The 26,828-nt window shown below is 29.6% G+C and overlaps 1 protein-coding gene across 8 annotated transcripts in view; it reads right to left on the bottom strand.

The window, feature by feature from the left end:
- Positions 1–26,828, bottom strand: part of LOC111637573 (la-related protein 1B-like) — a 151,980-nt gene that overhangs the window by 7,271 nt on the left and 117,881 nt on the right. For 5 of the 8 annotated variants that reach the window (XM_023383085.1, XM_023383080.1, XM_023383083.1 and 2 more), the window contains 5 exons: positions 8,354–8,555; positions 3,837–4,139; positions 3,668–3,765; positions 1,309–1,460; positions 1,035–1,179 (listed from right to left, as the gene is read on the bottom strand). In XM_023383085.1, the coding sequence (XP_023238853.1) occupies positions 1,035–1,179; positions 1,309–1,460; positions 3,668–3,765; positions 3,837–4,139; positions 8,354–8,555 (900 nt within the window). The remainder of the gene's footprint in view (positions 1–1,034; positions 1,180–1,308; positions 1,461–3,667; positions 3,766–3,836; positions 4,140–8,353; positions 8,556–26,828) is intronic. The other 3 variants (XM_023383082.1, XM_023383084.1, XM_023383086.1) reach the window with 3 other exon arrangements.

The following is a 26,828-nucleotide window of genomic DNA, read 5'->3' as shown; positions in this document are numbered from 1 at the left end:
GAAAAAGTCTAGAAACTTAACCTAACCTGGATTATTTTGTACAAAAATTAGATCAAAATTAGGAGATAAGACTTTAAATAATTTAAGTTTCTTGAGAAGTTATTTTTTAAAAAATGATAATCAATAAAATGGTATTAGGTACTATATATTATTTCCATTTTATTTTTATTTTTCTGTATTATTTTATTTATGTTTCTAAAAGTTATTATTATAGTTTGTTTAGAATAACACTTTAATTTTTATATTTTTTAATATTCTATATCTTTGAAATAAAAAATGTGAAATGGAAATCAAAATTACTTATATTTTTTATCACCTTAATTTTATTTTTCAGGGAAAAAATTTACCGGTAATTTACCGGTAAATCGGTATTTTAATTTTCATTTACCGAATTACCGGTAAATGAAAAAGTCGGTAAATTTACAATCCCTACTCCCAACAACTATAAACATTGAAAGTATCCCACCAATAGCTAAAATATTCTGTAGTCATCAGATGTATCCCACTAATAGGTGAATGTGAACTCATTTGAACATCACTTGAGAATGCATCCATCACATGAGTAATTGTGAGCAATCATGCTTTTACTTTGTAATAACTTGAATTGTATTTATTTTTATTTTTTAAAAGTATTTTATTATTTTTTAGACATAATACTGAAGAGGAATCGCTTAGAAAATGTGATTCAAAATGTATTTATATTAGGAAGAGAATAATAAAAAATGTGTCAAATGTTAGCATAGTTACTTGGTTGCTGTGGTTCTAGACAACTGAAATTTGAAATATAATATCAGTACCAAATCACTTGGTTTATGAATTATGAAAGAAGTGGAAAAATACATAATTTGTACAAAAATAGTAAAAGAATATGGCCAGCATTATTTACATTTAATAAATACACAAAAAAATTATAAATATGGTGAAAAAAAAAAAATAAAAGCAAGGTTTTACCTTTGTAAAAAAGTTGTATTTATATTTTTTTGTGTATTTATTAAATATACATAATTTATTTTCTTATACAAGTTATTACTTACCTATAACCTACACTCGCATCTTCTAAAGCTAATTTTTTAAATTCTTCGTACATTTTACGATTAAAGTGCTCCCTTAGAAAAAATGACCAGAAACGGAAGAGCGTGTTCATTTCGGGTGACTGTCCGATGCCAACACGCTTCCTTTCTATAAAATATCAATTATACAAAACCAATATAATTAAAGATTTAATACATAAAATATGTTAATGTAGAATAAAATTATCAATATTAAAAAATGTAATTAGAAAGAAAAATTATGTTCAATTTCTTTTACCTTTTAGACAACGAGAACGATACTTATGATACACTTGTTGAGTAAAACCATTTTCTTTGAGTAAAGAATGACTTGGATGCTCAAATGCTGGTAAAGACTGTGGTGTACTTCCGTAACTAGTTGATAATATAGATTCTGTTGGAGTTCCTTCACTAAAAATGAATTTATATTATTATTTGTAGGGAGCAAATATTATAAGATATTATATAAGTTCTTCTAAAAAGAATTCTACTATTTTAAATTATTGTAATTATGTTAATCACTATCTGAGAACGTTGTAATGTACAGTCTTTATAATTAAAGTTCCACTTTTAAATGGCCATAAAAGGAAAACTACTGGACAAAATATTATCAAACTTGGTAATAGTTTACAGGAAGTCATGGGATTTTTTTTTTTGTGAAAAATGAAGTTTAAAAACTCACCACCAGTGGGGAATGGCGCTGTATGCAATATTGTTAAACAAAATAAGACATGAAGACATTGGTTGAAAATATTTTTAATTGTTTCTAAAACATGTTACAAAGCATGTTCAATGTGGTATCTACCATTTCCTGAAAGCAAGTTAAATTGCATTACTGTGTTCTCAACAGTAACTCTTAGCATATCAGGAGGAATGTCACGGACATGTCAGTGTATTGCATTTTGCAATTCTGCCAAATTATTTATGTTATCACAATAAACAGTGGCTTTGAAGTAACCTCATAGCCAGAAGTCTGGGGTTTAGTCAGGGGTTGAGGTCTGGTGACCAGAGTGCCCAAGAAATGGGAAAGGGTCAGCTTATAATCTGGTCATCAGTGAAATGTTACTTAAGTAACTGTTTGACACATTTGTTGTTTGAGTTTCATTTTAGAAATGATTAAAAACATTTTCAACTGATGTCTTCATGTCTTATTTTGTTTAACAATATTGCATACAGTGCCTTTCCTGCTGGTGGTGAGTTTTTCAACTTTTTTTTTGGTAAAAAATAAAATCACATGACTTCCTATAAACTATAACCAAGTTTGATAACATTTTGTCCAGTAGTTTTCCTTTTATGGCTATTTCAAAGTGAAACTTTAATTATAAAGACCCTGTACATTAAAACATTGGAAAACTGTCCAAATTTTATATTTGTCCATACAGTTTCTCAATGTATAAACCCTGTGTCACACAGCACACATCCAACCATTACTCAAATTCTTCCTACTGTGGCTGTACACCATTTTGTATATATTAATTTAAAAATAGTTTTAGTTCTCTCGTTTGTTCTTTGTTTCTTCTTGCTTCTAGAACTTTCCTTTCTAACTCTTTTCCCTTGGGTGGTGATGACCGATTCTTGGAACCACAAAGAACAATGAAAGAAAAGAGGCCCTGAGGGCCAATGAGAGAAGGGAAGAACAATCTTTGCCTCAGACCTCAAGGTGGACAGACGTTGAATGTGGTGCTCCAAATTGCAAACGGCAGTGACTGGAGAATTCGAGAGAATCAGAGAAGAAAATTGGATTTTATCGTAGTTATGATAAATGGTACAGCAACTAGGTGCGAAGAGAAATCTAGTGAAGATGACAACGAGAGTCTTTTCAGAGAAAGTTCAACATGGCATCCCCACCCAAAATTGTAAAGTCCAGCAAAAAAAAAAAAAAAATCCTGGGTATTTCACACTTTACTATATCCTAATTTCCCAAATTCTCCAATCTCCTTATCGTCATCTTTCTTCCCTTAGTTTTAAGCTAGTATATAAGTACTTATTATAGTTTTCGGTTATCATTTGTATTTATTTGTTGCGAACGATATATCTTTGTCATTCCAACTATTAATCATTATTAGAAGCCATGTTGTAATTGTTAATTTCGGAGTTGGAATTCATAAAGAACTTGTTCAAATACATGAAATAAAATATTGTTGCTAAATATTCTTGTCACGTTTCTTTTGTTGGTCTATGTATATTTCACGTGAACATCACACTACATCACTACAGTATAACCATCGTCACTCCTCCCACAAAAACCACAATTCTACAGCGCATGCAGATTACTCATGTTGCACAATAATGAGTGATTCCAACTTTACAAACTGCAGAACACAAAATGCATTCTCTGTTGCGGGTTGCCATTTTTGTTTATGGCACTTCCAAAAGGTAGAGGTCAATAAAACATTTGAATGTAGATGGGAGATAAAATTCAGACAGTTGCTCAATTCAGTGTAGTATATTGCTTACTTCTTAGATAATAATTAACATAATTATAAGAATTTAAAATGGTAGCATTTATTTGGAAAATCCTTTATATATTGCTAATTATTAAATAATTTATTCATTTCGGATTTTTTTCTTTAACTTTTAAGAGTATTTTCTTTTACTGTTATTTCATATTAACTTACCTAAGAGATCCGGTACGTGATCGTGGCCAATGTTCTCTAGAATCCATAACCCAACCAACATGATGTTCTATAGGTATACCTTGAGCATGTTTAGTCTTCTAAGTTTAAATTTAACAGATTAAATTAATTTGTAAAAATTAATTCAAAGTAAGTAAAATTATTAACATACAATTCCAAAGTTTACCTCGTCCTCGGGAGATCCACTGTCTTTCACCACAGGATAAAATCTGGGTGCGTCGATATAATTTTTCCTAACCCTAGGAGTGCGTGAACCTTTAGGATGTCGAGGGTGCTCTCGCGATGATTCTGGCATGTCGGTTGGCATCGATCTCGATAATGGTCCAACATCGATCTCTGTATCAAGAGGAGGAGGAGGAGGTGGCACAGTCTGTTTAATAATTGGAGTTGGTGGAGCAATTGTCTGAAATCTTTCCTGAGATATTAACTCCACTGATTTGTACTGTCGATCTGACTATAATTAAATATGTTAAAATTAGTTTTCTAAGATATAACTTGTATTAATTTTAATATATATTATATTATTAACATAATTTTATAATATTTATATGCAGTGGTGATATTCGAAATATTTAACAAAGGGTTCGCTAACAGAAACTTTTTCCTTAACCTAACCCCAAGCCCGAGATAACTCGGGCAAGTTACATAGCGTTACATAAAACTCGGGCGTTTGGTCCCCCTAAAAGTTTTGTTTTTTTGGCTTTTTGGAATGTTTTTTAAGTCTCAAAATTTTTTCCCGCGCGAAAAAATTTTATTGCGATTTTAATTTACCTTTAATGATGCACGATTCACACTTAATTGCTTTTTAATTGGAGTTTGATATCAAATTTCATTCATTCTAAAGTTGTAGCGCACGCCTACTATAAACCTATCGCCTCCCGAGACTTCTATGAGAATGTCCCGGAAAATCGAACTCCAGCTGTGTTCAAGGTCATCCAGCTGTTTAAACAATGACTCATCAGCGTAAGATTTCACAGAAAGACGAGACAAAGGAAAATAAAATCTGAAGCTTTTTCTTCAAAATTAACGCATTTCTTTCGTTTTTTCAGTTTTAAGTATTTTTTATGTTTAATTACATTAATATCAAAATTTGCTAGAGTCCCAAGGAGTTAATTGCTTTCCCTATGACTTTTTCTCAAGAAAAAACTTTTTAAATCGTTTATTTTATCATTAGGTATTATTATAATAAGAGACAGATGTCATTGTTTCTCGAAATACAATATCTTTTTTATTTCGCTGTCGATAGCCGGACACGTGTTCCGCAGCCATCTTGTATTTTCTCGCGCGCGTGGGATTGTGGGATCCCTCGTATGACTGGATCTAGTTTCAAGAACTCTCTTGAGTCGATCGCGATTAAATCTCGTTTCAGTCGAGATTGAAACGGTCGATGGAGGTTATATGCGAACGGCGACAAGTGGAACATGGCGAACGGGGTATAAGGCTCTAGTTTAGTAGTGTTACAGAGTATAATACGTATATTTTAATATATTTTTTAAAAGAAACAAAACCGCTGAGAAATGTTACGTGTGTTTAACAACGGGTTCGGAAAACTTTGAAAATGTTAACAACAGGTTCGGCCGAACCTGTGCGAACCCGCTGAATATCACCACTGCATATAATACTCTGTAACACTACTAAACTAGAGCCTTATACCCCGTTCGCCTTGTTCCAACCTCCATCGACCGTTTCAATCTCGACTGAAACGAGGTTTAATCGCGATCGACTCAAGAGAGTTCTTGAAACTAGGTCCAGTCATACGAGAGATCCCACAATCCCACGCGCGCGAGAAAATACAAGATGGCTGCGGAACACGTGTCGGGCTATCGACAGCGAAATAAAAAAGATATTGTATTTCGAGAAACAATGACATCTGTCTCTTATTATAATAATACCTAATGATAAAATAAACGATTTAAAAAGTTTTTTCTTGAGAAAAAGTCATAGGGAAAGCAATTAACTCCTTGGGACTCTAGCAAATTTTGATATTAATGTAATTAAACATAAAAAATACTTAAAACTGAAAAAACGAAAGAAATGCGTTAATTTTGAAGAAAAAGCTTCAGATTTTATTTTCCTTTGTCTCGTCTTTCTGTGAAATCTTACGCTGATGAGTCATTGTTTAAACAGCTGGATGACCTTGAACACAGCTGGAGTTCGATTTTCCGGGACATTCTCATAGAAGTCTCGGGAGGCGATAGGTTTATAGTAGGCGTGCGCTACAACTTTAGAATGAATGAAATTTGATATCAAACTCCAATTAAAAAGCAATTAAGTGTGAATCGTGCGTCATTAAAGGTAAATTAAAATCGCGATAAAATTTTTTCGCGCGGGAAAAAATTTTGAGACTTAAAAAACATTCCAAAAAGCCAAAAAAAACAAAACTTTTAGGGGGACCAAACGCCCGAGTTTTATGTAATGCTATGTAACTTGCCCGAGTTATCTCGGGCTTGGGGTTAGGTTAAGGAAAAAGTTTCTGTTAGCGAACCCTTTGTTAAATATTTTGAATATCACCACTGATAATACGTATATTTTAATATATTTTTTAAAAGAAACAAAACCGCTTAGAAATGTTACGTGTGTTTAACAACGGGTTCGGAAAACTTTGAAAATGTTAACAACAGGTTCGGCCGAACCTGTGCGAACCCGCTGAATATCACCACTGTTTATATGTATATGACTTATTTGGAGTATACTGTACATCACAATTATATTTCTGAACACTGATTTGGAAATGTAAATAATGATTTAATGTTATACATTCAATAACACAGATCATGGATAAAGCCATAACCAATATTACTAAATGACTGAATGAGAAGTTTTTTTGTGAGGAGAAAACTTTCAAATGCAGGGAGTTAATGGTACATAAAGAGTCAGTTACGTGCCACCAATTTATTTATTTATGTCTATATCCTCAACCAAGGATCAAGAGTTAGAAATTAATGTATTTTTAATGCATAAACACTTATTGGTTAACTTCTAACTCTAACTCTTGATCCTTGGTTGTCAAGATGTATAGCTGGGCAATAAAAAAACAGTCTACTCATGGTATCATCAGTTTCCTCCTTGCAAGCAAACTTTTTATTTGATCACTTTGTATGTATACAGTGCATATGGAATGCAAAAATTTAAAATCGTGTGTTAAAATATATAGGAATGTAATAAAACAATTAATTGTTCTTCAAGTAATTTTGCTTGTGAAATTGCAAACTTCTTCAGGAACACTGAGAATGGAACAAAGCTTTTTTAAACAGACTTAAAGAAACATTCTTTTTACAGAGATAAATGAAAATAGCCTGTTATCATCATTTGTTACCTTTATAAAAAAGAATACTGTATGTTTAAATTTCTTTTAAAAAGCTTTGTTCCATTGTCAGTATTCATGAAGAAGTTTGCAATTTTGCAAGCAAAAGTATTTGAAGAATAATTAAATCTGTTCTTTCTACATGTTTCTGTGTGTTTTATCACCCAATTTAAATTTTTGCATTTCTTATTTAACAACTGTGGCATATGCCTCCACTAATTTTCTGTATATATATGTATATATGTTACAATAAAATATTCTTTCTATGCAATACAAATTAAGTTTAACATATACTAAGTCAACCAATTTACTAATAATAATCCTGCTTTTCTTCATTCATGTCTGTATAACATGATATTTTTGTCTTCTCAAATATCTAAAAAGCTGTTGATTGCCAGATCAATCAATTAATTAATGCTTACATAAAAAAACATAATCTGATTGCATCTATTGAGTTGATACTTAATTTTTTATGTCCAATGAACTGATACTGGCATAAGCTGGAACTAGGCAGTAAGTAGAGAGACACAAAATTACCTTTATGTACTTTTCCAGCAAATTACTATTTAATCAAACTAACATTTTCGGCTTTATTAATAAACCTTTATCAGGTTTTTTGAAGAGATTTGATTTGGAACAATATTTAAAATTCTGTTATTTTAGAACAATTTTACATTACATTTTCTTTAAAAATATTAATGGAATTATTAATTAAGTTACAAATAAAAATAAAATATAAATTTAAAAAAATCATAATATACTAAAAAGTATACAGTTAAGAATAAAAGTAAATAAAACGAAATTATTTGAAGTGCTATGACGATGTCATGTTTTGCATCATGTTACAAGTTTTGCCACCACTCCTTTCTAAGAGAGTTATCAAATAGCAATCTCCACACATACGACAGTGACTCACAGTCTCTGTAGTTAATGCAATGTTCTGTTAATATAGATTTAAATATTTCCAATATTTCCGCTATTCTTAGTTTGCATTCGTCTTGGACAAGAGTGGTTTTTAAATTATTTTTGTTAATATTGTATTTATGCTCATTGCTTCTGCATACTAATGATCTATTAGTTGAGCTGATGCATTTTAGATGTCTATTAAACTATCGTAATATATACACCCCAATAGTTTATTTGGGTCAATGTAATCCTTGCCATTACTTAGTAATCTGTAGTCCATTGCCCCCATTTGTATGCTATATGAGCTCTTGTATATGAACAATTTCTTTCAACTGTTTTGAGATGATTTTGTTTCTCAAAACCAAAAATGTTAGTTTGGCACAAATCTCTTACCAAATAAAATAATACTAAATCATAATTACAATTAAAAATTTCACTAAAACAAACTTTATATTTACTTCATCATCAACCCATAAATCTTGTTCATAGTAACGTAGTCCATCATTAATGACTTTTGCTAAATCTTGAGTCATTTTAACTCTGGTTATCCAATCTCCAGTTCTGTCATAGCCTTCATGCTTCTTAGGATGGTTAGTTTGAGTTACGATAATTATTTTATTCACTTCATGATCACTGAATTCATAATCGGAATCATCTGACCTGTATAAAATAGATTGATTAGTTTCAATATAAAATATTACTTGCTTAGTTTTATATAAATATCAAATTGTTTAATCTTTTATCTCTACTGAAATTAGGCAAACAAAACTAAAGAATCATTGAAAGACAAAATATAAATTTCATACCTGCAAAAACAGAATGATGATTTAATATGAAATTTATAGTAACTTTTAATTTTATAGCACACTTCTGTGAATAAAAACTATTACACAACTAACATTTCTTAAGATTATATATACACACAAATATATATATAAAAATCTTTAGATGAATAAAAATATAAAGGGAGTCCAAAAAAATTACTGTGCAGTAAGAAATTTGTAATGATTTTGTTCAAGTTATATGTATGGTAATGCATACAATACCATACAATCAACTGGTAGTTTTGTGTGCAGTACAGAAAATATAACTTTAATGTCATTACAAATTTCTCGCATCATAGTAATTTTTTGGACACCCTGCACAATTGTACTTGTTAATGCCAAATAGTGTGTCAAATTATTGAACTACGTTGATTAATGAAATCAGACAAGCAATTATTGGGCTGCATTTTTTAGTAACTTTTTAAATTTATTTAATTTAATATATATGCTCTCTAACTCAAATTATTAGTGGCTTGCCCCTGTACATCATTCTTTTCCTATTAGCAACAGAGTTGTGTCATTTATCTAACACCTTTCAAGAGAAATTTTTCAATTGAAATAACATGACTTCTGGTTTGCATTGAAAGTTCCTATATAATTATTCAGGGCCCCTGCCCCTAAGGTTTACTTATCTGGTCTCATCTTTTGGCTATCTAACTCAGTTCTCGAGATTAAGAAAAAATAGCCAGACTGACAAATGACAGCAGGAATTTATAGGTCTAAAATTTTTTCAAATTGCAGGCTAATTATGAGTTGTTGCCATTATACATGGGTGTCCATAAAGTCCATGTGCAACTTAAAAAATATATAACTTTATTAATATTTGTGATATAAAAATTATGTAGAATGTATTGGAAATAAGAAAGTCCATCTTTTATGGTTTTATTGTATTTTATTAAGTTTCCACATGTCCACCATCGTTAGTAATACAAAAGGTAATACGATTTTGTAGTTCTCTGAAAACATTTGCCAATTGATTTACAGTAATGCCTGAAATTACATTAGTTATTTTAGCTTTCAAGTCTTCTAACAATCAAGGTTTGGTTGCATACACTATTGTTTTCACATGTCTCCATAAAAAAAAAAATCTAATGGAGTCAAGTCTGGCAAATGTCGAGGCCAAGAAAATGGCCATTCTCTTCCAATCTCTAAAAATATTTGTTACTAAATAATTTTACTTAAAACAAGGTACATTAAAGCTTTCTAATACTTTTTATAGATTCTTTCTATCACAAATACTAATAAAGTTATAAATTTTTTAAATTGCACATGGACTTTATGGACACCCTCTATATATGCATACACTGTACCTGTTACAGCTCAACTTCATTATAATGCAAATCTGTTACAATGTGAACTTGAGCCATGCTTGCTTATAACACAATGCAAGAGTGGCTCTTAATTTTCATATGCTAAAATATGTTTTAAGTTAATAAACATAAATAAAATGTGAATTTCTTACAAACACATTACAACAAATTATTGGAGTCTTGAATAATTTTGCACAGTGCATCAATAAAAGATTAAAATGTGATTTATATATTAATATCCTATAGAACCACAAGTATTGGGTGCATAAACAAGAGAATGCAAATGCAAAGCTGATATTGATGTAAGATAAATGCAGGAAAAATGGCTAAAATTATCTAATGCAATCTGCTTACAATATTACAGAACATTTAATACAATTGTTTGTAAAGTGGAATTATGTAGAATCTTAGTTTACAACTGTATAAATTTTATGCTGTATGAAATGTCATTTTCTTTTGTGGTTGAATATCTTGATATGATATGTAGTTCAAAAGTATATTTCTGGCTGCTTGCCTACCAAGTCTTCCAGAAATCAATTTAGTTATAAAAGCAGGTTATAATGTTCTATACGACTAATACATCACACCATTAAGTTCTAACCACTTTCTAACCAAGACTATCAAATTCATTAATTTGATAGTCTTGGTTAGAAAATGGCTGTAGAGTTTAATGGTGTGACATATTAGCTATGATCAAATATTATATCTCAACCACATTTTTGATGTCATTACTATCTAAAAATTATTAAAAAATAAACTCTATGATAAAAGTCGTCGTCCTTGTCTCTAAGTGAATAATTTTAATATTTGACTTGTTTTTGCACCATTAATTTATTTTATTAGTACGAGGTATTAATTATTATTTTCTACACTTCCCATGTGATTAATCATTATAATATAATTTCAATTTAGGTTTATTAATGATAAACAATTTCTTTCTAACTTGATGTTGTTTATCACCAAAACTGGGATACAGTTTTTAAGAGTAAGCAAAAAATGAATCTAAAATGGCTAAACTTATATAAATAATTTTAAAAAATAATCTATTGACTTATTTGGTTATGTTGCATTAGATCTATGGAATGGTTTATTTAAATACTATGCCTTTGTCCACTTTGTAAACTAGGCTTTCTTGTAAACTAGGAATTACTATAACGAGGGAATAGAATCACAAAATTTCAAATTAAAACACCTTTAATGTAACACAATCTTGTATGCCACTACATTTTAGCATTTCAGGCCAAAGCCTCTCATCAGCAGACTAAGGCATAATATAAAAATAACTAAGGACAAGAAGCACATATCAAAATGGTTTATTTAAAATTTTATTCTATTTTTAAGGGTTAAAAATAGGAAAAATCTGGGACTGTTACAAACAAACCAAGGTGTATGGTCAACTCTAGATGGAGTAACTGGTTAATAAATCTGCACTTACATATTAAAAAGTTAAAGACACTAAACAACATCTTAAACACTTTATTTCAATTAAATTTAATTGCTGGAAAATGTTTTTGGCCTAGTTGATAAGCCTTCCTCAGGTTTTTTAAGTGGAGATTCTATTTTTGGTATAAAGTATTCTTTGATAAATTACATTTTTTAAATCATAGCGGGTTTTTTGATTATCCAATATAACATTTGTTCTATATTAGATAATCAAAAAATCCATTAAAATTTAAAAAATATAAATTACATTAAAGAATATTTTACTCAAGAAATAGAATTTCTACTTAAAAAACCCTGAGGAAGGTTTATCAATCAGGCCAAAAACATTTGTTTTAATTAAATTTAACTGCTGGAAAAGTGTTTAAGGTGTGTTTAGTGTCTTTATATGCTGTGGAAGTTCCAGCTTTGACTGTTATTGATTAAAAAAATTCCAATATTAAATCTTCCAAAAAAATGACCATAAATACACCTTCAAACCTATAATGAATTCAGCAAAACAGTATACACTGTTCTGCTGGACTTATTATAGGTTTGAAGTTGTATTATATTTATTTAAAAAAGTTTTTAAATTATAATTTATTATACATAATAGGACATGAATTCTTAACTTTGTGCTATTTTATTATGAAATTAAAAAATTTCACAATGAAATAGTGTAAAGTTAAAGGCAATAATAGAATAAAAGTAATCCAAACTTTAATAATTAATATCTAGTTCGTATTCTTTTATACAGTTTATTACTTAAACATATAAACTCTTTGTGTGTTTTATATTCTTATAGAAATGGAATGCTATTCATAAATGTATGCATGCATTAAAAAAAAACAAGAAAATACATTCCTGTTTACAACACTGACTTATCAGTTGACATATGACCAGAGCTGTTATTTTTAAAGAAAATTTGAAAAAAATATGCTCAAAAATAGTGAATTTACATGAAAAAGTAGTCCAATGTTTAAATCATCACTACAAAGTAAGAATGTGTATAATATACTCTGGTTGTCAACCATATTTATAAATGCTAAACTTTGCAAAACATATCTTTGGTCATATTTTCTCTAGTAAGTCAGTAATATTAGCTCTAAAGCTACAACTCATTGAATGAAATGCAATTTAAATATCTGCATTTCATCCAATCTTGCTATTCTGTTTGTGTGCATACAATTATGATACATAGTGACTGCTGAAATTCCAAACAGTCAGCAATCCCGGACAATATCCTGAATATGTATGGAAGCCTACTTATAGTTATTTCATTTATGTAAGCCATAACATTTATAGTTAATAAAATGTTTTCTAATTTTAAAAAATTATGTATTTAAGTACTTTTTCATTTGTGGATACTATACACGAATGAAAAAGTAAATTTTTAATTTAGAGAACTTTGCTATTAGTAATCTTTATTTATTGTTCTAAAGAAAACAGAATGACTGCATAACCTGAAGCAACAACTTTAGTTAATTTTTGCATTGATAAAATGCATATTATCATTTGAAAAATTAAATAAAATTGTTACATTAGATCATACACTGGTTCTATCTTCTTTAGAAGAATAAATAATGAAAAAGTACTTAAAAAAACAAAAAACAAATATATTTATTATATTACTATTCATTCTAATGGCTAAATGCTTCATGTAAAAACATTTAACCATTAAATCATTCATTGTAGAGTAAACACTCATTAATATGAGAGAAAAGGATAGGATGCTAAAGGAATGGGAAGCATCTGCTTTGAACTATATGCATTTGAGTTAAAAAAAACATTTTGACATATTGGAAATGATATTTTAAGAAAGTTTACAAAATATCTACAGGTATCCCTTGTATAACACAGTGGTTACATTCTGAAAAAGTACTGTGTTATGTCAATCTGTGCTATATGAAACAAAGAACTAATGCAAAACATTGGATTACGTTCCAAAGTTACCAAAAGTTTATCATTCTTTTTTGTTACTAAGTGAGACACTGTACGTTTATTAAAGCAATCAATAATTAACTAACAATCACAATTAAAAGTACTGTATTATGCATTAATATTAATTTTAGTTAAATGAAGTTGTTTTCTTTTTACAAAGTACAAAGTATCATTGTTATCTAAACTGTTTTGTTAATCTTGATCAGAAGTATTGGCAACATTTCTTTACTTTTTATTTTTATCATAAAAAGTTTTTTATGGATAATGAAATAAAAATATGTTATTAATCGAAAATTTGTTCTAGCGGGTTGCATTTGTTCAGTCAAATACAGAATGACGTTTTTCCAGAATTTGTGTTCAAATACCAAATTGTTTGAGTACCAAGATACTGCTGTATTTTGTTTATTTTACAAACGATTGTTTACCTACAGTTAAAAAAAAGTTTAATAGCACTTCTCTAAAAATGTTTAATCTTTGTATTTAGTAAACTTTATTTAATCTCTAAAAACAAAACACAGTGACAGTGCTGAGAGCTAAAGTCTGAAAGCAACAACACCCAGTTGATAGGAAAGCTAGGACAAGGAAGAAAAAAAATTGTAATATCAATTTGAATTAAAGTAAATCTGATGAAATCCACAAAATAATTTGAAAATTCCAATATTCTGAAATCCACTGGCAAATTTGAGATGACACACATGCTTACTTCAATAAAAAGAAATATTGAATAACGAAGTTTACATTTAAAAATTGTGAAATTTTGTAGAGAGGATTTCCAAAACAGTGTTAGAGCAAAACTGGAAGTCATGTTGTATGAGGGATACCTGTATGTAGAAAATCTTGAGGATAGAATTTGCCAAATTCAAAAATACTCTAATTTGTTGTGGCATATTTAAATACTTTGTGCGCCTCAATAAAGCAGAATTTATTATTTAATTTAAAAAGAAGTAGAAAAGTTTTTCCAAATGTAGAAACTTATTTAATCAAATTAGATCGAAATACAGTAGAGCGTCGTTTATCCGAATCAATTGGGGACTGGGGTGGTTTGGATAACTTATTTTTCGGATAACGAATCATGTACGAAAAAATCTATTAATTTATCCCATGTTGAAATTTCTCTCCGTTGTGTGTCGCATCGCGTTGAATTTTCGTCAATGCTAAGCCTAACGAAGACTATTGTATCGTTAAAAATTATTTTTTTATTTTGTACAAACAAAATAAATTTATTGAAAAATATAAAAACAATAAAAAATTATACTTCAGATGTTAATTTAGTATCAAAAACGTAAAATATTTGAGTAGTCCGAGAAATAGCCGAAGATTGCAGCGCCACAGCACTAGCGAAAATTTAAATTTGCTGACTGGAATGCTTTCGGATAACGGACATTTCGGATAACCAGCTTTCGGATAAACGACGCTCTACTGTAGATTCAATTTCAATAAATAAATTTATTTGAATTATCTACAATTTTTGTTTTTGTACCAAGAATAAAACACTTCATAAAACTTGTGAACTATGTTTGAATGGCATTATAGCTAAAGCACACTTAAATCACAAATACAGAATGGAATATGAATGTGACTAGATGTAAAATGACAAACAGCACTCTGCTAGTTTATAAATGTACTGTACATATTGCTGCCACGCACAGGTTGAATTGTTTGACAAAACAGCAACAATTTCCAGTATTAAACTTTTTAAATTAAATTTTACTTCAATTATACTAGCTCTATGATAGCTTTTCCTTTTTTGCTAGACTTGACATTAAGTCCCTTTTCAACTCCATATGATATAACTGTTTAGGGAATAATGCATACAAGTTAGCATAAAAACTTTTACATATTTTGTAACATTGCAAAGTTTTTATGCTAATTTGTATGCATTATTCCCTAAACAGTTATATCACATGGAGTTGAAAAGGGACTTAATGTCCGAAATGCATACTCAGGGATATAAAGACATGATTTTCTAAAGTTTGTCCTCTTTCTCACTGATGGTGTAATAAGTCTAGCGAAAAAGGAAAAGCCATCATAGAGCTAGTATAATTGAACACAAGACTAAACAAGAAGCGTATTACAGAAATAAATTTTACTTATTTAAAGTTAAACATTATTATACTTTTATCAAGATCCAGGTATACTGGAATTTCAGTTTGTTTGTTATGGCAACACTTAGGTGATCTGCCTAGGGGAGATGTCTTCTGGGAGTTATTTTAAGGATAACTGGCCCCTATTTAGACATTAAAAACAGAGAAAACCTGGAAAACTCCATGTGGCCAGCCCATCCTGGCAAGGTACAAATACATGACTGAAAAACCAGCATTCAAAGAACAGAACTGCTTGGCCACTGGTAGACATCTGGAATTTCAGATACATGGTTATCCAAACTAGTTATCTAATGTAGTTAAATGTGTAACAGCATATTACACATTTGCATACACACAACAGGATATTAATATTGAAACAGTTTGGTAAAAGCCTAAGAATATCAATGCAAGTAATTATTTTTGCTTAATTTCATTTATTGTTTTTAAGATTATCAGCACAAAACCTTTCTCACTAATTTCTAGCCTTATTAACAGGGCTGATAATAGAAATAGTTATAGAATAGAAATAGTTCTAGCTACATATGCATAGTAGTATTGTTTTTAAATTAAATGCACAACAGATAACAAATATAAATAAAATAATTACATTATTTATGCAAATCGCTTTGTTTCATCAATAAGTGTGTTGTTTCCCAAATATCAGCAGGTGAATAATAGCAAAAAAATTCATGCATACTACTTAAATTGAAGAATATATAACAAATAGCATTTAGTTTAAGAATTAATGCTATGATTTCTTAAAATTTCTTCAGTTGTTTTTTTCTTCATTAAATTACAAGACTCAATTTCACATCAATAAGCAATTAATTTAATTTAAAATGCTCCTTACAATGGAAAAATATATCATAATGGTTTTCAATGAACACTTGTAACATCAATCTCATTATTTGATCATCAAAGAAAACAGTTAAAAAAAATTGAACAAATGCAGCATTTAGTAGACGTTAAAAAACACATCTACTACATGTCATTGATATTGTAATTATTAACTATGTTGCAAAGCATTAAAACACTGAATTTGTTTAAGTCTTTTAAAACTAGTTTTCAGATCATTTGTTGAAGAGATGTAATTTCATTGTAAAAAAAACACTTATATAAATGTTTCCAATGAACTTTATCATGCAGAGTATTTTTAGGCTTAGACTTATCTTATAAATACAAATTATGTAACTTGTATCGTGAATCTAACTGTGCTAAGAAATAACACACAGCATAAAATACTGAACATTAATTATTTTATTAATTACATGTATAATTTAAAAAGCAGTGACATAAACCAAATGATTGCCAGATTATAACAAGCTATTGTTTGTCTTTAATATATAACTATCCAATTTTAGATGTTTATATTGATATTTGTATAGTAACACTAGCTGTTATCCGCGACTTCGCCTGCATGGATTCTGCAAGCAAACCCCATTTATATTCCGTATTTCAACAACCATAGTAATCGTTATATAACACCTACCTCTGAGAATGATGATAATTGCAGAGAATCAAATGAACTGTTTTCAATATGATCAATTTTCTGGAATGTTTACAATCGTTCTATAATCGAACCAATATGCAATAACAAATTTCAATTTAAAACAGTTTGAACATTTGGTTAAAAAATTGAAATATATACAGTAATACCCCGAACTTACGCGAAAGGTGGGACCGAGCGATAACCACATAAGTCGAATTTGCGCAAGTCAGGGTATAATTTTGCAATTTGTGTAAAATCCAAGTCAGATGTATGTAAGCTAATAAATGTTCTCGTTAATCTTATCTTGTCTTTTGATTCGTTCACGGTTACAAGAAATCACCACATAGAGTCTCTCAAGTCTCCGTAGATATAACAAACACAGAAATAAATAATGAAAAATAAATTGTAGCTATGCATCGATTCCGCACGACACGTCCGAACATGTAAGCCAAACAATAGTGTGGGGGGAGTGAGTAATCGAGAGTTACGTGGTGTTCAAACAAAAGACGAATCGACGAGATTTGAAAATCGCATAAGTCGGGCTATTACTGTATAAAAATATTTATAACAATGTATGAAATGTTATCAATTTAATACATCTAAGTACTCAATGAAGACTATACATAGCTGAAAACAAAAAATTGCATCTAAAATAGTACAGTAGAAGCTGTTCTTCAGGTGAAGCCTTAATGCTCCCCCTGTGGGGAATTTTGAAAAATCCCTTCTTAGCATGCATTTTCATAACTGTGTACCAAATTTCACCTCTATTGGTTTCTCTGGGCATGATGAATCAATCACTGTCAGTCAGTCAGGACAAGTAATTTTATATATTTATATAAACATTACAGTTTGTTACACACTTCAGAAACAAAACTAAATCATTGTTATCCAAGAGTTGAGACTATTATTATGTAACAATTTTGTAAACAGATGATATATGCAGGTGATTATTATGATCTATTACAAGAATTTTGCAAATTCTTGTAATAGATCATAATAATCACCTGCATACCCACCCACATCTGTGTTATAAAATAATTTATGGACAATCCCTACAATTTATACTAAGAAGAAATATAACACAGACAGAAGGAATATATATTACTTTAAATGTCAACAAATTATCACTTATCATATATTAATATTTATGTATTAGATCAACAAATCTTGTCAGTGCTGTAAGGAGGGGTGGGAGGAACCTTGACTAAGGCATTTTGTAAAAGGACTTCCATGTGTAGAAGATCATTTCATGTCCTTGTCCTCCCTATGTCACTTACCCATGTGAAAGTCCATTTAGAAAAAACCTTAACTGAGGTTCTTCCATCCCCACACAGCACTGACAACATTTATTGATCTAGTACTTATGTCATCTACTACACAGTACATCCAGAAAAACATTGATGATGATTAGTAATTTAAATCATCACATATTTATATAATAATATTGTATAAATGATAAAAGAAATCAGTTTTACAATTATTCACAGAAGAATTAAAATGGGAAATGAAGTTTCTGAAAAGTTCAAATAAAATTTCCTTTGTATATAAATGAGTGACTTGTTTACTTTTAAAGCATTCTAAATTATGTATGTCTGGAAGCAGATGTTGAAGGAATGGTCTTATTAGCATAACTGATAAGTTATCTTCAAAATTTGTAGAAGTTTTATGCTTTGAATACAAATTCAAAACCATAATGTTTCTTTCAGTCATAGAAGTGATTTAATTAGTAAATTAATTTAGAATTATTAAATTTAATTAATATGGTATCCATTGCCCTCCTTCAGCTTCCAAATCACAATAATACTGTAATTAGTTTATATAAAAATAACATATAACTCAAAATAAATCTGGAGGAATTTAAACTATATTCAAAATAATCTTCATTCATTTTCTAATTATTTTATTTATTTTTTAAACAGAATTCAGAATTCTATTAAATATATTAAGTTACTGATTCAAGAATAGTTAATTTTAAGAGTGCAATTCAGAGAAGTCAGGATAAATACTGTGACTAGGGTTGCAACCTGGCCAACATTGGAATAGAAGTCAGTAAAACAGTTTAAAATATAAGCAAAATTATATTTGAACTCTAAGCTTTGAAAATTTCTTCTATGTACAGTACCTGGAAGCAAAACTGTTTTTACTCCTCAAACTATGAGAGGAATTTGTGTAACAAAATCAGTCAAACAACCTTCCTTTTGTCTGATTTTGTCTTGAAATAATCTTTTCAAGACCCAAAATCACTCCAAGGGAAAGTTGTTTTACTGGTTTTGTTATATATTTTTGGCTGATCTCATGTTTAAAGAGTTAACTTTATATAATATTTTTTCAAGTATTTACAGCATTCAGTAAGTTTACTTATAATGATAAAATGACTTTCTCATTATAATTATAAAAGTTTTTGTTATGATTCACAGATAGTGATGTAATACATTAAATTTCCAAATGCAATTCACATGATTCCGAGTAAAAATACTTGTTTGCACTAAATCATCTGAGTTATAAAAATTGATTTTTCAAGATGAGCCAGTCTAGATATTCATTCCATTCTTCTCCTGGAAAAAACCATTCACACAATTGTACATTTAAGAAAACATGGCTTCATGTAAACGAATTCAAAAATTAGTTAACTTATGATGATGACGATATTTGTTCATCTTGTTTCATCATTTGCTGAAAATCATTTAGTGTTAAATCACATACATGACATACTGATTACAAGTATGAAGAAAAAAATTGAATCTTCTCATTTACTTTCCCTATTCATCATGTTGGCCAGCAAAGCCAGCTTTCAAAGGTGGCAACTCTAACTGTGACTGCTATCTAAATATAGCATTTGGATGTTATCAGAGTCTATATCATCATTTCTCAACCTGGGATACTTGTATCCTGAAGACTCCAAAGGATACATAAAACACTTGGCTGTAATGTAAAAACCTGTAATGGCTGCAAAATCTAATTTTTATATTGCAAAAATTACCGATCTAAAAAAGTCTTCTTAAATTGAAAAAAAATTTAATGTTCTTTAAATTGAAAGTCTATACCTAAATTAGAATTGTCACCTTTCAGTTTTCCAAAGTAAGAACAATGAATAATAATGTGTGCAAGGGGTAATAATGAAGACTTGGAGGTGGCAGCAACCAGTTTAATGTACCACAGGCAAAAGATTTTTAAGGAATGTCTTTCGATGTCTTCCAGAAAATCTCTTTATAAGCCTCTCTATGAACAGGCAATATATATACTAGGCAACACTAGTCATCAATATTAGCCGAAACACTTTTTTGTTTTCTCTATCAATTTTTCTGTTAAGAAGAATATGTTTTGCTAAATAAGGTCTGATAAAGACAGCAACGTAAGTAAGGACACATTGTTCAATAAGACCTATAAATGACTCAAAATTTTCTACTTTTTGTTTCCAAAATAAATTAAACTATTTAAAATGTGGAGTCTAATGATAAATCCTATGAATAATCCATAGCAATGGAAATACTTGTCATTGCTATATTTATAATATTTAATTAAAAAATAATTTTTCTGTATTATAATTCATTAAAAAATTAAATTACCTAGTCTAAAAACTGTGACAAAAATTTTCAACAATTTAAGAATGTTTAGGAGTAGGTAGACTGGTATATAGTTGCCAACCATCTGCATTTGGTGTTGATCAGCAGCGTTTTGTATGCTCCATCAGTGGACAAGCCAATTTTCCCTTTGATCAGTGTTTTCAAAAAATTTGATATTTATATGTGATATGCTTCTTGTCTAGTCTTGTGTACAAATATACGAGCACTAAGACGGCTTTTCTTTTTCACTAGACTTATTACACCATCAATGAAACGGAAAACAAACTTTAGAAAGACTTTTTATTTATTTGAGAATGCATTTCGGATAATTATATCCCTTTTCAACTCTTGTGTTACAAATGGACTATGAGAAAAGCAGGAGTTGTGACATTAGAAAAAATATGGATGGTGATATTGCTTAACAGGTATAAGAGCAAACATGCCGGCCTGGTACATAGTGTTGGAAAAAACATTCCAGTAAGCATGACACAATGTTGAGTTAACAGAAACATAAATAAAATCAAATAAATAAAAAGTCTTTCTAAAGTTTGTTTTCCGTTTCATTGATGGTGTAATAAGACTAGTGAAAATAAATTTGATATTGTCACACAAACTTTATTTAACAAGTCTAATATCAATATGTATGCCAAAAATATTGTATGTATTTTATTACAAACAACTAAAGCAAACCAGAAAAACATTCTCAGATTTGTTAAATTGGGAAAAATCAAGACTGATATTTTTATATATGTATTAGAATTTTAGCTCAAATATGATAATTTTAAATGACATCTTCATGTCTGGCAACATTAGTGTGTCATTGCCTTGGTGGTTAAATCAATCATGGCCGACTCATCGGCGGAAGGAAATGAGTTACTTTTACCATTAGACCAAATTATTAAGAAGTACTATGGTTTCTCCATCAAAAATGAAAAAGATTCTGATTCCTCACTTAAGAATATACAGGACGTATGGTATGAACTTTCTTAAGAAAAAAGATAGTTTTTTGAAATATGTGCGATTTTGCAAAGATTTGTAATCTTGTAAAATAGTAAGGCTGATGATGGTTTTGACACAGCATTGCAAGGTCTCCCCTGTATTGCTGTGTAGCAAAAGGAAAATATATTCAATATAAGAAAAGGTAAGACAGAGATAGGAAATAAATCACAACCAGAAAAATCATTGTTGTTAGTAACTGAAATGAAAGTCAATAAACTGACTGATAACAACTGTTGTGAGTACACTGTAAGAAAAGAAATTAACAAAGCAAAACATTGCTCAAAAGCATATAACAGGAACCATACATCATACACATGTGAAGGTCAGAAATTTCGTGTTATAGACTTTAATCTTTTATAAATTTTCATTAAACTTTAAATACAACTTTATAAAGACAGAATGAGTTATTAAAAAATTAAAAGAGAAAAGGGAAAAATAAAACTGATAAAATCTGGTTAAACCATCTTTGAATGCAGAAATTCAAGAGGAACGGAGAGAAGAATGGAAGGAACTGCACTCAAAGATGGTTTAACCAGATTTTATCAATTTTATTTTTCCCTTTTCTCTTTTAATTTTTTAATAACTCATTCAGTCTTTATAAAGTTGCATTTAAAGTTTAATTAAAATTTATAAAAGATTAAAGTCTATAACTCGAAATTTCTGACCCTCACATCCAGCAAGATGGAACATATGATAAATCTGGGTGTGAATTTATGATGTGTCCCATAAAATACTTGACCTTTTTTCAATCATGATGTTAAAAGAGTATAAAGCTATTGCCAGTGTTTATGGCAATAGCTTTACATGATATCACCAGCAGATGAGCCAGGCATTGCCTGGACAAAAAACAACAACAAAGATTAAGATTATTAGATTATTTTGTACTTCTAATCCTTCTATTCTAGTAGCCCAGGATGCCCTCTAGTGGGCATTCTAGCAGCAACAGTATAATACTGAATTTATTGTTAATTTAAATAATAGCTAATGGCATCCCTAGTGGCCATTTTTGGCATACCGTAACAGAACCCAGTTTTTCAGCTTTATATAGTAGATATGCAGAGATAAAATTAAATTTTGTTTATTAAAGGTATTTAATATAAGCATTGTGCAATATCAATGTTAATGAAGAATTTTCTGACATTTTATGCTGAGAGCATTTTTCTACCAATGTCCCAGCTATTCTCAATTTCAAATATTGGCAATTCTGCTGGTATAGATTGAGAACCACTGATCAAGATTCAACTCTTACTTGGGAAATTAATCATAGATTTTAGTTTCATTATTAGGATAAAAAGTTTTACATTTTATATGTTAATTCTCAATTAATTTAATTTATTTATGATAATTCCGAGAACACTGATTTCCTTTATCAGTAATATATCACATAAAAAATTGACATAACAATGTTTCAGTGATATATTTCAAGAAAGCTCTCTTGATAATTTTTTATGATATCTGTTAAAGTAGATATATAAACTAACAACAACAACAACAACAGATACAAGTTAATTATAATGACATTAAATGTCAGTATGAAAAGCTCCAAATCAGAATTCTTGATAGTACGTGTTTCAGTGAGAAACTTAAATACATTTCAGCTTTAGTTATAGTTGTGTAATGTTCAAGTTTTTCAAAGCCTGGAAATCACCTAATGTATGGCATTACATAAGCAAAAAAACAAGAATCAAGAGTTGGTCAGTGCCAGGTGTGGACTTTCAAACAGGCAAAAAAACACGAACAAATTTATTCAATGAAAAAAATCAGTTACTGTATAAAATGACTGAAATAAATACTTGACTATGCATAAAAAAAAATTAAATTTATTATTCTATGATCAACTACATATAATGGTTAATAATAATAAATACGAAATAAGTTAGAAAAACAAACTGTACAAGTTATAAAATTTAATGATGGTTTATCATTCAGAACCAAAACCAAATATGCACAAAAACTTTCCCGACACTAGAGAACTTAGTTCTAAGATAATTTTAAGTTAAGTCTATCTCCACACGAATCTGACAAATGAGAAAACTAGACTGTTTACAAAAATTACAACAAAAGATTCTTACAAATAACTCGCCTAACCATCATACCAAAAAGGAAAAGTCATCTCAAAATCTTTGCTTGCCAATTGCACTTGCTCAGGAACTTCACATCGCTTGCTTAAAGGAGCTTCACCTCATCTTTCTTTGGTTGTTCAGGTCTTTTATACTCTCTGGTATGATGTAACAAATAGCTATGACACTCCAACTCATTTATATACTTATACTAACAAGTGTTATTTTTTTTCTTCACAATCTTTCAAAAAAATTACTTCTGATTTTTTTTAATCAATCACAACTGGGATTAAGAGGCCATTCTTTAATTTCTATTTAGAAATCACTCAATCTGAAATGCCATAGTAGATTGATAACATAGGTGGTACGAATGTCAGTCATGGTAAGACTATTATATTGCCGCGGCTCGCTCTTCCCACCATGTCATTCATGGTGTAGGGGTTAGCGGCTTCGCCTATTGAGCGAAGGTCTCTGGTTCAAACCTCATTGATGCAGGTTCTTTTTTTGTGGGTACGTTCTCCTGGTCTGAGAACCTATGTAAATACTAACAAATTACCATGTTTCTACCATGTCGCTGTAGTATATAACAGCCAGCTCTCAGGTTGAGAGCGGTTCTTGTTCTCGTACTGCAAGCTGCAGGAGTTGTACATTGTCTGAGTTAATAAATATCTTTGTGTTCCTAACGACTGGTAGCTGTTGTTTCCTGCGACAATATTTTTTCAAATTTAATTTTTCTTTTTTATTTGGGTGTGGAGATTTTGTCCTTTAACAAAAAAAATGTCCCCAAAATAAATAATAATGAGAATTAACCCCAAAAATAAACGTAAAATTTGAACTCAACTCCTTACAGGTTAAGATGGAGTTTGCACAGTGTTGACTTTCTGATACTACAATTAGATATTGAAATTCAATAGAAATTTTAAATTATGTACTTGTATATAATTTATTTTCTAATTTTTTTCTTTCTACAGAACTACTAGTCATACTATATGGTCACAGTGACCAAACTGATTTGTGAACCACATGTGGCTCTTCTAGACTATTACTGTGGCTCCTATGTATTTATACAATTTATTTTTATAAACTTACTACATACTACTTACATACATTGCATTTTTGTATGTTTGTTGTTGACTTAGCATGATATACAGATTGGTTGTAAGTTTAATAGTTTAATTTGCAACTTAACCTTTAACAGGTAACTAAAAACTAAGGGCACATTTGTAAAGTACGAGTTAAATTAATATTTATTGGTACTTTATGATTAGATAGGTAAAGCAACAGTGATATTTACATCATATATAGTTAAAATACTATAAAGTACTGTTTCAATAGAGGATGTGGCTCTTGCATTTCAGAAATATGCAAGAGCCCTATTACATGTGATAAGTTATGTGGTATTGTGACAAAGTTCAGGCCATCCTTGCTTTATGAGGTCAGAGATTTTTCTCACAGTTTGGCATCATTTTTATGGACAATGATGCCCTTCTTGTCATCAACTTTGTTTTTAATTGGGACTTGAAAACTGTTAAATTGCTATGCTATGTTGGATTAGACAACAGTATCTGACAAGTGTGTATTTTCTCTAACCAAAGTATTACTACTATAAACTTCAATGCTTTGATGAAAAGTGATGGATTCAGTAACAAGCTATCCTTGATTTTTAATTTCTTCCTAATAACCTTAACTAAAAACTGAGCTTCCCTCCAATATTGCATTCCTATTTTATATATAGTTGCTTGAAAACAAAGATATTTCATTATCATTTTTCACAAAGCTATTACTATAATCCCTTCTAGAATTNTCTAAAAGATAAAAATCTCTTTAATCCATATTATAAGATAATTCCAAGAGGAGAAAAAAGAAATTAGATTTATGTATTGATAAAACGAGTTTTAATTTGGCAATTTTATATTTTAATTCATTCTTTCTTAATGCCGATAAACTAATTTTGTTGTGTGTTTGTGTGTGTGTTTTTTATACGAGGATTATCGCTTAAATATCTTTAAAATGTATGAATTTTCTAAACTTTTTAATTATTTATTACTTTTAATTTGTGTTTTAAGTGTAGAAAATGTAGTAAATGTCACTCTTCTTTTCCATTTTTTTTTTTTAAATAAACGATAAACTAAAATTGTCGTGAGTGTGAAAAGAGTAAAATATTAATCAACAAGAATGTCTCTTACAATAAATGTTTCAAGAATTTATATTTTAATTATGTTTTATTTCTGATTCACCCTATCTGCTCCCTACCCTACTGGGACCTTCTCTCCTCTTTCTCATCCCCCCTTTCACTCGCTTCCTTTCTTCAGCTTACACCCACGAGAAGTCTCTACCCTCTAATAATAAATATGAGGATTATCACTTAAATATCTTTAAAATTGAAGAATTTTTAACTTGTTTAGCGCTCTTAATTTGTGATATAAATATAGAAAACAGTACTCTTTATGAAAATCTCTTATAATAAATCTTTAATATTTAAGCTATTCATTGCCTTTAATTTTGTAAAAATAAGCGATAAACAAGAACAATTTGGCTTCCTTTTATATTATCGAATACTTCACATTGTTAGGAGCAAGTATCAATCAAGAAGAAAGCCTCCTAAAATAAAATCTATCCAATCAAATTTATCGTACTTAATATAGATCAGCTAATTATGTTGTTTACTACACGAGTATTAACGCTCGATACCATTAATTTGTGTTATAAATGTAGAGGAAAAATAATAAATATTACTTTTCTTACACCTTTTTTATTATTATTGAAAACTGCAAATTGTCAGGAGGAAGAAAAGAATAAAGTATCAATCAACAAGAAAGTCTCTTAAAATAAATCTTCCATTCAACTCGACTGCTTATTTTTTTTTCCCCTTTCCTCCCCGTCTTCTTCTCTTTTCTGATATCCAAAGTTAGAACATCACTTTTATTCTCGCATCAACAAAGATTGGTGACTTCATGCTTTTCCAAAGTAACAGTCTAAACCTTATTCGTGTCATATAAAGTGAAAGTAGTGTTCCATTGGAGTAGAAGCATGGCAAATAATAGAGCATCCATAGCTAAAATAGTGAACTAGAGCCTTTATTTATTAGACAGATTCTCATCCCCACTGTTATTTAGCTAAGTAATGTCTGTAAATTTAATTCTATTATCCTCATTAACCTGAGCTCCTTTTCCTCTATGTTCATTGCCTGTACATTATTAGGAGAGTAGCCGATATAGCATCAAAAATTTCCTTTTTTTTTCCG

This window comes from Centruroides sculpturatus, unplaced genomic scaffold, assembly GCF_000671375.1.
Source record: "Centruroides sculpturatus isolate CEXI.00-Female unplaced genomic scaffold, Cexi_2.0 scaffold1132, whole genome shotgun sequence".
Classification (NCBI taxonomy): Eukaryota; Metazoa; Arthropoda; class Arachnida; order Scorpiones; family Buthidae; genus Centruroides; species Centruroides sculpturatus.
The sequence above is the reverse complement of the archived record's forward strand: the minus strand, read 5'-3'. Positions and strand labels throughout refer to the sequence as shown.